At 47.0% G+C, this 16,781-nt stretch overlaps 1 protein-coding gene across 1 annotated transcript in view; it reads right to left on the bottom strand.

Moving 5' to 3' along the window:
- The window catches only part of RCHY1 (ring finger and CHY zinc finger domain containing 1), a 58,932-nt gene extending 42,408 nt beyond the window's left edge, over window positions 1–16,524 (bottom strand). Inside the window, exons 1-4 of the mRNA XM_075351356.1 lie at window positions 16,347–16,524; window positions 15,474–15,593; window positions 5,508–5,623; window positions 2,187–2,265 (exon numbers count right to left, since the gene is read on the bottom strand). Of these exons, the coding sequence (XP_075207471.1) occupies window positions 2,187–2,265; window positions 5,508–5,623; window positions 15,474–15,593; window positions 16,347–16,418 (387 nt within the window). The 5' untranslated portion in view covers window positions 16,419–16,524. The remainder of the gene's footprint in view (window positions 1–2,186; window positions 2,266–5,507; window positions 5,624–15,473; window positions 15,594–16,346) is intronic.
- Window positions 16,525–16,781: the final 257 nt, after the last annotated feature.

Genomic DNA, 16,781 nt, shown 5'->3' with positions numbered 1-16,781 from the left:
AGTGCAACGCTGTGAAGAGCTTCGTGGGTGAGAACAAGCAATTTGAATTAGATCCTATGATGTATGGGCAGTCAGTGCAATGACTGGCACAGAGCGGAAGCGTCCATAACACGATCCTGGCCGCAACATGAAGAATGGACTGTAGAGGAGAGAGTCTAGTTAGGGGGCAGACCAATTAATAGAGAATTGCAGCAGTCAAGGCGAGAGTGGATCAGGGCCTCGGTGAGAGATTTTGTAGTTTCCATGGTAAGAAGGGCAGATTCTAGAGATGTTCTTAAAGTGCAATTGACAAGAGTAGGCGAGATATTGTATATAGGAGGTGAAGGAAAGATTGGCGTCAGGCATAACAGACAGCGAGCCTGATGACTATGAGTCATCGTGGTGCCGCACACAGAAAGGGAGATGTCAGGTTTAGGAAGGTTAGAAGATGGAGGAAGTAGAAGTTGTTCAATTTTGGAAAAGCTAAGGCCCCGTCACACACAGAGATAAATCTTTGGCAGATCTGTGGTTGCAGTGAAATCATGGACATATTGTTCCATTTATACACAGCCACAAACCTGGCACTGATTGTCCACAATTTCACTGCAACCACAGATCTGCCGCAGATTTATCTCTGTGTGTAAAGTGGCCTTAGTTTCAAAAAGAGAGCAGACATGATGTTGGAAACTGCAGTCACTGGTGTTCTGTAGTATTGTGGGGGTGAGGTCAGGGGATTTTATGTACAATTCTGTGTTATCAGCATAAAGGTGGTACTGGAAGAAAATTTGCTGATGGTTTGTCCAATTGGGGCAGCATAGAGAGAGAAAAGAAGTGGGAGAAGGACTGAACCATGAAGGACCCCAAGAGTGAAAGGAAGAGCAGAAGATGCAGAACCAATAAATGATACGCTGAATGAGTGGCCAGGAAGACAGGAAGAGAACCAGGAGAGCACGGTGTACTTTAGGTTGATTGAATGGAGCATAGAGAGAAGGACATGGCGGTCCGCAGTGTCGAAGGCTGCAGAGAGGTCAAGAATAAGCAGAAAATAGTCAACATTACGTTTTGCTGTCACAAGGTCATTGGACACTATGATGAGACCAGTTTCTGATGAGTGTAGGGGGCGGAAGCCAGACTGTAAAGGATCTAGAACAAAGTGAGTGGAGAGGTAGCGGGTGAGGCGGGAAAAGACCAGATGCTCCAAGAGTTTGGAGATGAAGGAGAGATTGGAGACTGGACTTTATCTCATCGACTGTTCTTGTAGTGTGCAACACAGCAAAAATATGCTGCACCCAAAACACCACTAATCCTGATCGTGGGTGCGCAGCCTAAGGGGTACTTTGCACGCTGCAACACATCGCTACTGCGATATCATCGGGGTCAAATTGAAAGTGACGCACATCCGGCGCCGGTAATGATGTTGCAACGTGTAAAGCCTAGATGTGCCGATAAACGATCGCAAAAGCGTCGAAAATCGGTGATCTGTGTAGCGTCGGTCATTTCCATAATGTCGCACCAATAGGAGATACGATGTTGTTCCTTCTTCCTGCGGCAGTACACATCGCTGTGTGTGAAGCCGCAGGAGCGAGGAACATCTCCTTACCTGCCTCCACCGGCTATGCGGAAGATAGGAGGTGGGCGGGATGTTTACGTCCTGCTCATCTCCGCCCCTCCGCTTCTATTGGCCGCCTGCCGTGTCACGTCACTGTGATGCCGCACGACCCGCCCCCTTAGGAAGGAGGCGGGTCGCCGGCCAGAGCGACGTCGCAGGGCAGATAAGTGCGTGTGAAGCTGCCGTAGCGATAATGTTTGCTACGGCAGCTATCACAATATATCGCATCTGCGTCGGGGGCGGGTACTATCGCGCTCAGCATCGCTAGCTGATGCTAGCGATGTCGCAGCGTGCAAAGTACCCCTAATACGAAGACTTCTGCATCAAAGCAGAGTACATATTAAACAAAAAATCTCAAAATGTAGAACTAATATTTATGTTCAACACACAGATTACAGAAATAAAAATGATCAAAAAGAGTATTTCGACTTCAAATAAAAAAGTGCATTTTACTAATCTATGCAAGTCCCCGGTGTTACCTTTATTAGTGTTGTGTCCAGTTTTGTAGAGATCCATAACTCTGGAGCATTATTTTGACACAAGGACCTAACGTATTTATTACAGACTGAAGGGAAAGAAGTAGATATTGATTTCTTACCTTATGGTTTCCTCTGAAGCTTAACGGCAGACATAAATTACACTTTGTGCAGTGTTCAAATAGTTCCTTTGGGCCGATCCTAAAGAAAAATAAATAGAACATCCTGTCATATAGGTCTAAAAATATGCAGGAGAGTCTCAGCATGACACACTAGCACCATAAACATAGCCCTCTTAGTAATTGAAGCCTTAAATAGAATACAAAAAAAGGGACCTTATCCATAAGGCAATCATTTTGGAATATTTAGGCAGATGATTACTGCAAATCAACAGTCTCCTGCCAGCTCCTCATCTGCCATAGGAAAGTGTCAGCGCTCCACAATTGCTGCCTATGCGGTACATAGAACAGTGGAGTCTGAAGACAGATTTGCTTCATCGGGACCCGAATACCTCCAATTTGCTGGGACTTTTTTCCTTGACATTAAATGGTTTATATTATCACTGATAGTTATCATAGCAATGCTGGCGAAACCTTCACCACTCAATCAGACTTGTCACAGACAGGTCGAGACAACAATAATAGTAAAAAAAAAAAATAAATACTGCATTTCAGGAAGCCTTTTCTAACGGCACTTCAATTTAACCCTTTCAGGATAGGGCACTGCCCCATTTTTTTTACATGCTCTGCTTTCCTCCCCTTTTTCCAAAAGCTATAATTTATTTTATTTTTCTGTCGACACAGCCATGTGAGGGGCTTGTTTCTAGCGGGATAAGTTGAAGATTTGAATGACGCTATTAACCCCTTCACGACCGGCCAATTCTGCTCGTTCCGTTTTTCTTCACCATTTTTCTTCCAAGAGACGTAACTTTTTTTTTCTTCAGTCCATATGGTCATGTGAGGGCTCGTTTTTTGCGGAACAAGCTGTATTTTTAAATGATACCATGAGTTTTACCATACAGTGAAAATGGCAAAATATAAAAAATCCAAATGCGGAAAAATTGCAAAAAAAAAAAATAAAAAATATATGAGATTAGTTTTTGAGATATTTTATTCACGGAGTTCACTGTATGTATCGGTGTGATGCCTCAGGTGGGTGCGAGTTCATAGACTCCAAACATGAATAAGTTTACTTTTAACTAATGGGTTAAGAAAAATTCAGAAGTCTGTCCGAAAAAAGTGGCTTATGTTTTGCACCATTTTCCGTGACTTGTAACGTTCTCATTTTTTGGGATCTATGGCTCAGTGACTGCTTATTTTTTGGCGTCTCGATCTGATGTTTTTAGCGGTACCATTTTTGCGCAGATGCTACGTTTTGATCGCCTGTTATTGCATTTAGCGCAAAATTTGTGGCGGCCAAAAAATAATTTTGGCGTTTGGAATTTTTTTGCCGCTACATCGTTTACCGAACAGATTAATTGATTTTATATTTTCATCGATCGGGTATTTCTAAACTCGGCGATACCAAATGTGTGTATATTTTTTTTAACCCTTTAATTTTTAATGGGGCGAAAGGGGGGTGATTTGAACTTTTTGGTTTTTTAAATTTTTTAAAACTTTTTTTTAAACTTTTTTTTTTATTTTACTAGGGTCCCTAGGGGACTATAAGAATCAGCAGTCTAATCGCTCTTCCATATCTGCTGATCACAGCAACACAGCTGTGAACACCAGATATGCTCATCTCCTGTCTCACCCAGTTCTCAGCTGGGTGAAATAGCAACTGAGTCATGTGAGTGTGACGCCCTGGCCTATCAGGTCGTCACAGGGTATTGTGCAATCTGCCCTTCTGTGCAATATCCACCTCCTCCTTGGTTACGGGTCCCTAACAATTGGTATTGCAAAAACCAGCTAATCAAAATCCTAGGAACACTCTGCACCACTCCCACTAGACACACCAGTGGACGGCCTGAGTGGAATAGAGTCGCCCACTTGGGGCTTTGGTTAAGGGGGGGGTCAGGAGTTTTAGCAGGAAGCAGTTGGAGTTCAGCAGTGACTCTCAAGAGGAGAGGTCACAAGTAAAGTTCAGCAGTGACTCTAAAAGGGACAGGTCACAAGTCCGTTGGAGTCAGAGAGTGTGTAGTTTTGGAGGTGGAAGTGAGAGGAGGTCAGGAGCTGGGCTCCTTGGAAGTACTAGGTAGCAGACGTTGGTCTGGGCCTGGTAGGAGCTGTAACCCCGGTTGCAGGGGATCGTGACAAGAGGCACGGTATTGTCGTGGAGGACAGCCGGCGGCCTTGTACCATCACCGGGCAGGGGCCAGGGCACGACGGGGTACATGGACCCTAGGTCAGGGAGTAGCTTCAAGCAACCTGAATTTACCCGACGAGAACAGAGCCTTCAAGATCCACTCTCCACCCGCTCCAAAATCGGGATACTAGCGCAACGAGGGGGATAGGACTTTCCACACATACGATCCAGAAAATCCTAAGCGTGAACCCTGAGAGCAAGCTCCCTCAGTTAGCCATACTGGGGAGCGGGACCAGACTAGTTTCAGGCTACAGGGACCAACCAGAGAGAAACAAAGTGCCAAGGCAAAGGTCCCAGATCAACAGGCAACACCAATAGAAACGGGACCCTAACGTGCTCCCCCTCAGCGGCGTCCAGAACTTTGGTTTACTACAGTTGTCGGTGTCAGCGTTATTGGACTGAGTAAGCAAGTGTTCCCCTTACCTCCCCAACGACACCTCCCCGACACCATCACCCAGTCGAGGGGCATCTCCCCCTATCCGTGGAGGGGTTAAACACCAGGCTGCCCACTCCATCGCCACTGGGTACTCCCAGCTGCAGCGGTGGTACTCTATGTTACCACACACCACGGGTGGCGTTACGAACTATTCAACACACCGCCCCCTGTAGATACCCCCCCCCCCCCCCTTATAATTCGACTGGCCGCACGAACCCCCGGGTCTGAACGCCCCTCGAGCCATTGCGTGTCCGGATCTGAGCAGCCCCGGCTGCTGGCGTGGGGGCTGTACATGAGCTACAGTAGTCATCACATGACCTTGTGCTACCATGACAACCACCGGAAGTCACGTGACTTGCGGTATCGGGCGGTGAGTACGAATCTGCCGTTATTATTAGAATGGCGCTGTGACATATTGATATCACCATTTAAGGGGTTAAGAGGCAGAGGCGGATAGCGATTTCGCTCGTGCCTAGCAGGCACACGTCAGCTGTATAAATCAACTTACACTATGACCGCTAGGATGTAACTTTACTGCCCACGGTCGTTAAAGAGTTAATGTTACCATACATAATGGGGAAAGTGCAGTAAAATAGGTTTGAGGTTGCTGGAGAAACCTCATCAAAAACGAATTATCAAACAGTCCATAAAATCTCATAATATGACATTTCCCTGGTCCTGGTTTTTCCATATTAAGCCATACCTGCATATACCACAGCCGTCACAGTGATACTGCTTCTTGTCCTTGTCATAGAGATGACATATACCACAGTAATAGTCCCCAAAAATACTGTTACAGTGTTCACAAGTCTGCTGAGCCTAAAAAGAAGCACAGAAAATAAGAATCAATATATGCAGCAAAACATGGATATTTAACCTATATAATCCCCGAAGACTAAGGCTGCTTTCACACATCTGGTTTTTGCAGTGCGGCTCAATCCGGCTCAAAAACCTATGCAACGGATGCAGCGAAAAAAACGGATTTGTTGCATACGTTTTTCCATGCGGCCCGTCCGTTTTTTGACGGATGCGGCTTGATACTGAGCATGCGCAGTGCAAAAAAACGCATGCGGCGGCCGGATGCGGTTTTTGCCGCAGGATGCCACATCCGGCGTCCATAGGCTTGAATTGTAAATCGCGCCGCATCGCGCCGGATCTGGTGCGATGCTGTTTTTTCGCAGCAAAAAAAAAAAAAACGTGCCAGGCAACGTTCCATCCGGTTGCCGCATGGACTAAATATGCCGCATCCGGCAAAAAACGGACGCAACGCAAGGCCATGCGGCACAATACGGCGCTAATGTAAGTCTATGCGGAGAAAACGCAACCGGCGGAAAAAAAAGGGTTGCGTTTTTCTGAAAAGAGCCGTATTGTGCCGCACTGCAAAAACCGGATGTGTGAAAGCAGCCTAAGCCACCAACTAAGGCAATCTAGAATTGTTGGTGCAATTTACATGTCCAGTCCCATCAGCCGGAGCAGGAGTACTGCCTCTTACCTGATGGCATCAGCTGCTCTTCTTTTGATTAGCCAGCCTTTCAAGGCCTTTTGAGCATTGACGTCATACCAGGTTAGCTAGTCAAAAGAAGAGCCGCGGTTTCCAGGAGGTAAGAGGCGATACTCCCAGGCCCATGCAGCAGCCACAAACCACTTTCCTCTAACAATCAATTGGAACCAATATCAAGTCATTAGTCTAGAGCAGTTTTTTCCAAACTCCAGCCCTCACGCCCCCAACAGATCTTGTTTTCAGGATTTCCTTTGTATTGCACCAGTGATTGATTATAAAGGCATCAGAAATTGTCACCATTTCTCTCACCTGTACGATATTAAGGAAATCCTGAAAACATCATTTGTTGGGGGGCCGTGAGGACTGGCGTTTGTGAAACACTGGTGTAAATTAATCTGGTACCTTATGACATTTTTAGATCTGGTAATCAAATGTAATAATTATTGTACATAAAATTATAGTATCCTATATCCTTACCTAGGCTTACCCAGTCTGTGCCTTGGGATCAGTGCAGCTAATGGCTGGCCGCTTTGGACACACATACATGCCAGTTCTTGCAGCCACAGTATCAGACATTTACATTTAGACATACAGTGCCTGGCGAAAGTATTCGGCTCCTGTGAATTTTTCAACCTTTTCCCACATTTCAGGCTTCAAAACAAAGATAAAGTTACTGTTATGGTGAAGAATCAACAACAAGTGGGACACAATTGAGCAAGTTGAACGAAATTTATTGCTTATTTTAAACTTTTATAAAAAAATAAATAACTGAAAATTGGGGCGTACATTCATCCCCTTTAAGTTAATACTTTGTAGCGCCACCTTTTGCTGCGATTACAGCTGCAAGTCGCTTAGGGTATGTGTCTATCAGTTTTGCACATCGAGAGACTGAAATTCTTGCCCATTCTTCCTTTGCAAACAGCTCGAGCTGAGTGAGGTTGGATGGAGAGCATTTGTGAACAGCAGTTTTCAGCTCTTTCCACAGATTCTCGATTAGATTCAGGTCTGGACTTTGACTTGGCCATTCTAGCACCTGGATACGTTTATTTGTGAACCATTCCATTGTAGATTTTGCTTTATGTTTGGGATAATTGTCTTGTTGGAAGACAAATCTCCGTCCCAATTTCAGGTCTTTTGTAGACTCCAACAGGTTTTCTGCAAGAATGTTCCTGTATTTGGCTCCATCCATCTTCCCATCAATTTTAACCATCTTCCCTGTCCCTGATTAAGAAAAGCAGGCCCAAACCATGATGCTGCCACCACCACCACCAAGTTTGACAGTGGGGATGGTGTGTTCAGGGTGATAAGCTGTGTTGCTTTTACGCCAAACATATCGTTTGGCATTGTGCCCAAAAAGTTCAATTTTGGTTTCATCTGACCAGAGCACCTTTTTCCACATGTTTGGTGTGTCTCCCAGGTGGTTTGTGGCAAACCTTAATCAACACTTTTTATGGATATCTTTGAGAAATGGCTTTCTCCTTGCCACTCTTCTATAAAGCCCAGATTTGTGCAGTGTACGACTGATTGTTGTCCTGTGGACAGACTCTCCCACCTCAGCTGTAGATCTCTGCAGTTCATCCAGAATAATCATGGGCCTCTTGGCTGCATCTCTAATCAGTCTTCTCCTTGTTTGAGATGAAAGTTTGGATGGATGGCCAGGTCTTGGTAGATTTGCAGTGGTATGATACTCCTTCCATTTCAATATGATCGCTTGCACAGTGCTTCTTGGGATGTTTAAAGTTGTGGAAATGTTTTTGTAACCAAATCCAGTTTAAACTTCTCCACAACAGTATCAAGGACCTGCCTGTTGTGTTCCTTGGTCTCCATGATGCTATCTGCGCTTTACACAGAACACTGAGACTATCACAGAGCAAGTGCATTTATACAGAGACTAGATTACACACAGGTGGATTATATTTATCATCATCAGTCATTTATGACAACATTGGATCATTCAGAGATCCTCAATGAACTTCTGGAGGGAGTTTACCGCACTGAAAATAAAGGGGATGAATAATATTGCACGTCCCAATTTTCAGTTTATTCTTTTTTACAAAAGTTTAAAATGAGCAATAAATTTCGTTCAACTCCACAATTGTGTCCCATTTGTGGTTGATTCTTCACCATAACATTAAAAATTTTATCTTTATGTTTGAAGTCTGAAATGTGGGAAAAGGTGGAAAAATTCAAAGGGGCCGAATACTTTCGCAAGGCGCTGTAGTTGTGAGTGCCATCTCAAAAATGAAAAACTATTTGGACCCGTGGAAATGCTGGGCTCACACTTTCTGGACAAGTGCTGGTTAATGCACACGGTTATACAGTATGTATGTAAATGTCACTATAATTGTATTATGAAAATATCAATTGCCATCACTAAAGCAGGCGGTGATAAATGGCCATGTAGCCTTCAGCAGTGACTAGTTATTTTATACAGCCGGCTACAGGAGTGTATTTATTGGAGCAAAACGCAAATATCAAAAAGTGCATGGCTCCCGTTTTGGATGAAAAACGTAGAGTAAATGTGAGCACCATATGGAAATTGCAGAAAAAGCTGCACTGTAAGGCTATGTGCGCACGTTGCGTACAGTCACTGCAGAAATTTCTGCAGCGATCTGAAGAGCACACGTGCGCTTCAAATCGCTGCAGAAAATGTCTGTAGTGAAAAAAAAAAAAGCCGATTCCATGCGCTCTGAGTGCTGTGCTCTAAGACGCCACGTGCGCACGGCTCCTGCATAATCTTCATAGATTGTGCTGGGGACGCAGGACGCATGCAGTTACGCTGCGCTACAAAGCGCAGCGTAACTGCATGTAATTACGCAACGTGCGCACATAGCCTAAGGCTGTGTGCCCACGTGGCGTATTTTCATGCAGTTACGCTGCGCTTTGTACTGCAGCATAACTGCATGCATCCTGCGTCCCCAGCACAATCTATGAAGATTATGCAGGAGACGTGCGCATGTGGCGTATTAGAGCGCAGCGCTTCAGCTGCTGCCCGAAGCGCGCGTTCTTAGAAGTGACATGTGACTTCTTTCCTGCGCTCTGCATGCAGTCCCCACTCTGTCTGTGCATAGCCTAAGGCTATGTGCGCACGTGTGCGTATTGCATGCAGTTACGCTGCGTTCTGCACCGCAGCGTAACTGCATGCGTCCTGCGTCCCCAGCACAATCTATGAAGATGGTGCATGAGACGTGCGCACGTGGCATATTAGAGCGCAGCGATTCGGCTGTTGCCCGAAGCATGCGTTCTAAGACGTGACATGTCACTTCTTTCATGCGCTTTGCATGCAGCCCCCGCTCTGTCTATAGGGAGAGGCAGCATGCAGAGCGCACGAATTCTGTAGGCACCAGGCGCTTCAGAACGGAGCTTTTCAGCTGCGCTCTCAAGCGGACCTTTTGTGTGCGGTGCAGAGCGCACACGTACGCACATAGCCTAAAGCTGCTTGTGGCTAGATCTACACTCTGGAAGAGCCTGTATTTGCGTGCCATTGAGATGAATAACAGGTTTACTCCCACACAAAACACATGAAGGGAGAGTCTTCAGATCTCCTCTCACAGCACATGCCGACACTTACATCCAGATAGCTTGTGTCACATATAGACCATCAAAAGCTGTAAACTAAAGGCATATTTCTCATTGCGCCAACTTATTCCACTGTGCTGTACAAAGATTGTCACCATTACATCAGTGCATGACCCCAACGGGGCACAAAATCTACTTCCCACATTTGGGATACACACACTCAAGTCAATTTCATAGTACTGACCTCAGGAGTACCGAGCGGAAACTCAGGCAAACATGGGAACGACATACAAACTCAAGTGGTCACCAGAGCCACCACCTACAATGCCAACCACTGATCAGGGGCTGAGTCCACCCCACACAGGACAAGGGTAGGCACCTGTCACTAACGTCAGGAATTAGAGCTAGCATTGATCACTGCTGTTTAGCCACTTAACACTAGAAGTCCCAGGAATTTCAAGCTGCATAGAGTTCCAATGGTAGAAATGTTAAATGACCCCTCTCTGGGACTTCTAGTGTTAAAGGAATCGTCCACTACTCGGACAACCCCTTCTGAATATATATATTGCCCAGTGAAATAACAGCAGCTTATACTCACCTCCTGTGTAGGCCCTGCTCCAGTGCCTGGTGTCTTGGATCTCACATGACGATGTTATCCCGCATGAGACCTGCAGCCAATCACAGGCCGCGTAACTTTCACTTTCTTCAGACGAAGCAGACCACCCAGAAGACATGATCGCTCCTGCGGTTCTCTGACTTCTTCCTCATGTAAGTTAAGTCTGAAGGAAGAGAGAGTGAAATGGCCACTAACTGGCTGCAAGGCTCACATGGAATAACATCATCATGCGAGCCCCAAGACACCAGGCGCTGGAGCAGGGCCTGCACAAGAGGTGAGTATAGGCTGTTTTACATGGTGAGATTTAGCAATTGAGAAGGGGTTGTCCAAGTAGTGGATATGTCAACCTCAGATAATGACAATTACGTGGCGTGAACCAAATGTGGCTACTGTTCTGGAGCCCATTGCATGCCCACCCTCCTGCATCACGATTGTGGGGTGCCGATGGGCTTCCCTGCTCCCCGGCTTTCAGTACATTCTATGGTAAAATAAATGCTGGCATTCAAAACAGCAAATCTTCCTGAATACAACAAGTCATAGTATAGTTATGGACATAGAAAAAATAAAGTTGTTGCTCCTAGAGAAAGAGGCGTAAAGAATTAAAGTACAAACATAAAAATTGGCCAGGTCATAGAGGGTTAAATCATTTCTATACTTGACGCATGGACATTGCTTCAGACCCACTGAGGTCCGCTCAGCGATCATAGCTTTACTCAACTTATCAAAGTATGGAATTAAAATTACATATAAAAGGGTAGACATTGTTATGACTGGACTGAGCAAAAAGTCGCAGGACTGTGGTCCAGTGGCCAACTGCTAATCAGTGATCCAAGCCCTGAGAACCTCCTACTACCTGTTGCCATCGCTGATTAGTGGGCCCAGCACAATATTATTTGTGCACTGTAATGCCTACTAGTGAGGAGTGAGCACTACAATGCTCCAAATCTTGTGGAAAAATGCTTGACTTTCCCATTAATCTCCATTATACTTGATACACAAGTCATGCCTGTGAGTGTCCGACGGTTCATTACAAGTGCTGAGCACCCGAGCATTGTAGTGTGTGCTCCTCGCTAGTGCCTAGTAATCAGAGGAAGCACCCAGGAAGCAGAGGTTCTCAGGGCTTGGGTCCGGTGGCCACGGACTACTGAAGTAGCAGCTGACCCAGGTACTGAATGTCCTTTTTGCTCAATTCTAGTGATGGCAGTTAAGTAAGGTCCTGTTCACACTTCCGTTTCCGCTGTAGAGGTCAGTATTTCTAACTGCAGGTATAAGAGTGTACAGGGACATGCATATCACTAAATATTCAGGAACCACAAGACTATTAAAAGTCAACAAGTGCCATCAGCCTGGGATGGAGAGAGCCTTAACCCCTTCAGCCCCCGGGCACTTTCTGTTTTTGCGTTTTTGTTTTTTGCCCCTTTTCTTCCGAGAGCCGTAACTTTTTTATTTTCCGTCAATCTTGCCATATGAGGGCTTGTTTTTTGCGGGACGAGTTGTACTTTTAAATGAAACCATAGGTTTTACCATATATTGTACTGGAAAACAGCAAAAAAATTCCAAGTGTGGAAAAACTGCAAAAAAAAGTATGATCGCACAATAGTTTTTGGGATGTTTTATTCACGATGTTCACTATATGGTAAAACTGATGTATCTATGTGATGCCTCAGGTCGGTGCGAGTTTGTAGACACCAAACATGTATAGGTTTACTTGTATCTAAGGGGTTAAAAAAAATTTGTTTGTCCAATAAAAGTGGCATACGTTTTGCGCCATTTTCCGAAACACGTAGCGTTCTCATTTTTCGGGATCTATGGCTTATTTTTTGCGTCTCGAGCTAACATTTTTATCGGTACCATTTTTGCGCAGATGCTACGTTTTGATCGCCTGTTATTGCATTTTGCGTAAAACATGTGGCGACCAAAAAACGTAATTTTGGCATTTGGTATTTTTTTTTTATATTTCGATAGATCGGGCATTTCTGAACGCGGCGATACCAAATATGTGTATATTTATTTATTTTTTAACCCTTTAATTTTCAATGGGGTGAAAGGGGGGTGATTTGAACTTTTAGGTTTTGTTTTTTTTTATTTTTTAAAACTTTTTTTTTTTTTATTTTACTAGTCCCCCTAGGGGGCTATAGCGATCAGCAATCCGATCGCTCTTATCTATCTGCTGATCACAGCTATACAGCTGTAAACAGCAGATTCAGTCACTTCCGGTTTCCCTCTGCTCCGTGCAGAGGAAAAATGAAAGTGAAACTTCGTAGCTGCAGGCGTCATCACATGACCCTGTGCTACCATGGCAACCACCGAACGTCACGTGATCACTTACGTGACTTCCGGTGGGGGCGGCGGTAAGTAAAAAACATGGTCGCGCGCATATAGATCTCGCTGCCAGACTTTGGCAGCGAGATTTAAGGGGTTAAATGTTGCGAGTGGAAGCGATTCCACTCGCAACATGCAGGCACACATGTCAGCTGTTGAAAACAGCTGATATGTGTGCCGACCGCCGCCGCCTGCCCGCGGCAGGGGGCGGGGCTTAACGGGACACGATCCTTGACGGATAGATCCGTCCAAGGTCGTGAAGGGGTTAAAGGGAAGTTGCCATCAAAAATATTTTTTTCCAAAAACTGAAAAAATGTAAAGTATTCATGTTTTAATGTTTTGTTTTAATATTATTTGTTTTTAATTAGACAAAGTATAAAAAAAATTAAAACTTTTTATATTTTCCACTCTTAAACACTAGGGGGAGCAGGTGCTGAAATCCTAGTGTACAATTAGCCTGGAATACAGCTGCAGTAAAAGTGGGCAGAATCTGCTCTCCTGTGTGTGATGTCACCTCCCCTCCTCTTCTGGGTGTTTTCAAAAGGATCACTGAGGATAAAGTTTGGATCATAGTGCAGAGCCATTTTATTAGTGACCACAAAGTGATCCCAATATGTGAAAAGTGTCACTGAGGACAGCTGGCCTAGTGCTCCACTGTATGATGTGCCCCATATACTCTGCCACCATATTACTGTGCCCCCAAATTACTGCATCACCCAATACTCTGTCTCTCCAGTGCTCTTTGCGCACCTATCTTTCCCTAGGTATCGCTATTCCCCCAGTGCACTCTGTGCTCCAATGTTCCCCAGTGCTCTCTGTGCCCCCAGCGTCTCCCAGGTCTTTCTATGCGCCCAGCGTCCCCCAGTGCTCTATGCCCCCTGTGCTGAGGACAGAGAGCCGACAGGAGGAACTGCCGGCAGCAGAGGTCCGAGGGCAGCGATTTGCAGCCTGGTATTGTGCTATAGATGAGAGGCTGTGATCACTGTTCCACTGTCAGTGTGTGATGCCCTGGCCTATCAGGTCGTCACAAGGGTGCCGTGCAATCTGCCCTTCTGCATGGTACCCGCTCCTCATTGGTTACGGGTTATGTCAATTTGGTGTTGCTACCAACAGGTATACCTAAATCCTGAGTAACACTCTGCACCACACCCACCAAACACCCATTGGGCAGCCTGAGGGGAATAGGCCCACCAAGAAGGAGGAATGGAAAAGGGAGGGTAGAGATGTCAGTTGAGTAGAAGTTGAGTAGTGAGACAGCGGTGACAGGACAGGTCACGCTGTGGAGCTGGGCTCCTGTACCCGTCCCAGGTGCCAGACGTTGGCCTGGCCAGAAGGAGCTGGAACCCCGGTCGCAGGGGGTAGTGACAGGGGGCACGGTGCTGCTACAGAGAGCAGGCTGGCTGCCTTGTGATACAACCGGGCAGGGGCCAGGGCAAGACGGGGTACGCAAACCCTAGGATGGGAAGAAGCTTCACGCAGCCCAGTAATTCACCCGACGGGAACGGAGTCTTCAGGAACCGTTCCCCACCCGCTCCAGAATCTGGGTACTAGCGCAACGAGGGGGATAGGACTTCCCACAACCATTCACAAAATCCCAAGCGTGAACCCTGAGAGCAAGCTCACCCTGCTAGCCACGCAGGTGAGCGGGACCCAAGTAGTTTTACGCAAAAGGGATCCATACGAAGGACACACAGTGCCAAGGGACAAGGCTTCAGACCAACCAGCAACACCAAAGGGGCACGGACCCAGCGTGCTCGACCAACGGAGACGGAGCATTCAAGAGTTTAGTTTACCTGGTGTCAGCGTCAGTGACTTTCGACTGTGTGAGTACCCGATATCCCTTCACCCCCGACGGGTTCCCCACTCCATCCATCACAGAGTCCCGAGACACCACTCCTCCTGCCCACAGAGGAATTAACATCTCAATCTGCCACGCCATCGTCCCCGGGCTCCCCCCCTAAACGGCAGCGGTGGTATGTCACGCTACCACACACCGTGGGTGGCGTCTCGAACATTATCCCATTCACCACCCAAAACATTCTCCCTTTTTATTCCGGGTAGCCGCGCGACCCCGCCTCGGACCCAGAGACCCCTCGAGCCACTGTGGATCCAGGTCCGAACAGCCCGTCGGCTGTCGCGGGGGCGGCACAAGTGCACAGACAGAAGCTGCCAGGAGCGGTGGTCCAAAGTGAGTTGGAGGGTGGGAGCGAAAATCACAGCATAACATCTATAGTATCTGCCTCATGCTGCAGATCACCGCCACCATGCTCAGGGGGAAAGTGCAGCACACAGCATACGCTGTGGGCTCCACAAAGATGGCGGCGATCTCCTCCCAGAGCTGTGATCTGGACAGCCCAGGGGGCGCGTCCAGGTCACAGCAGGGAGCGCTACAGTGGAAAAGATAGTAGTCGGCGTCCAACCCTATCTTCTATGCACAGGGGCTGCTGTATTTGCGGTCGTTACATGCAGCAAATCCAAGATGGCAGCCCCCAGTGTTTGAGTAAAAATAGAATAAAAAAACTAAATTTAATTTTGTATTAAACATAACTGATTCCATAATCATAATTAACAGAAAAATTAAAAAACGTGACACTTTCCCTTTAATGAACTGAAGCCATGACCCTTCTTGTAGAGCTGGCTGCAGTTGGTCCTTATGCCCTGGGCTATATAGAGGGCGCTGTGACGCTCACGCTGCGGTAAATGCACAGTACCTTCTGGATGCACTTGCACTTTACACACTGGACCTGGGTGACCTTGAAGCGATCCATCTTGTGCGTTTCCTTGTTGTCATGGCAAAGGCGACAAGTGTAAAATTTACCACAGCAAGGAGCCTGAAGGATAAAAGGGTCAGGAGTAAGTGTGATGCAACGTAGCAAGGATTACTGACAGTGCCACCCTCGTCAATAGGCACGGTCTGGTACTGCAGCTCCGAGACATGCAGAAAGAACAGCCGCCTGTTTATATAATATAAGGGATCACATCTGTGTATAAATACGCCAAGCGCAATGTAATAAAGTCGCATTGCACTCACACCAATGCTGTTCAATGTGATCTGCGAGGGTTTCCTCAGCTGTATTCATCTGAGGGACAAATCGCAGCATGCGGTGTATGGCGGTGTATATGGGGTGAGACTCGCCAGTGCGGTTTTATTGTGACTAGTCCCTAGTTGGTGCCATGAGAGTGGTTCGGTTTTGGTGCGTCCTGGTATGTGGCATTGATAAAGCATTATTAATATGGGAGGGTTACTTGTATTATTGCATTTCCACAGTGGAAAATCACTAAAATCACGCATTCTTCCCTGCAGGTTCTTCTCATTCATGTCTATGACCCCTGCCCAGGTTTACCCTGTGGCACCTTTGCCATCCCCTGTGCAGGGCACTGCAGCCGCCTGCTACAGATCAGCCCTGTGCCCCCATTACAGGATTATGGGCACAGCATGGCAGCAATAGCCCTATACTGAGGCTTCAGAGGGACAAGGGGAGTCTGCCCATAGACACAAGCCGGCAATACAGTGGTAGAAGGGGCAGCCAGCCGTGCCTGTATATACCCGCGCCATGTCACCTGCCTCCCCAGTAATGCCTCACCCTCAGCTCGCAGCCTCTGGCGTAGTGCTCACAGCCGACTGCCACTTCCATGTCCCCGGAGTCCGCAGCCATGTGTGACCGGAGGAAGCGGAAACACTGGGGAGGAGACTAGTGAGGGCTGAGAGCTGCCGCCGGCTGTGCGCGCTTCCACTGCACGGGCCCAGGCGGCGCTGTCCCCCCGGAGATGGAGGTAAGCTACACGGCAGCGCCCTCTAGTGGTCTGATATGTGTCACACAGCCGGTGACGGCTGTAATCTGCACGGCAGCGCCCTCTAGTGGTCTGCTATATGTCACATGGCTGGTGACGGCTGTAATCTGCACGGCAGCGCCCTCTAGCGGTCTGCTATATGTCACATGGCTGTAATCTGCACGGCAGCGCCCTCTAGCGGTCTGCTATATGTCACATGGCTGTAATCTGCACGGCAGCGCCCTCTA

Source organism: Anomaloglossus baeobatrachus, chromosome 1 (genome assembly GCF_048569485.1).
Source record: "Anomaloglossus baeobatrachus isolate aAnoBae1 chromosome 1, aAnoBae1.hap1, whole genome shotgun sequence".
Taxonomy (NCBI): Eukaryota; Metazoa; Chordata; class Amphibia; order Anura; family Aromobatidae; genus Anomaloglossus; species Anomaloglossus baeobatrachus.
The sequence above is the reverse complement of the archived record's forward strand: the minus strand, read 5'-3'. Positions and strand labels throughout refer to the sequence as shown.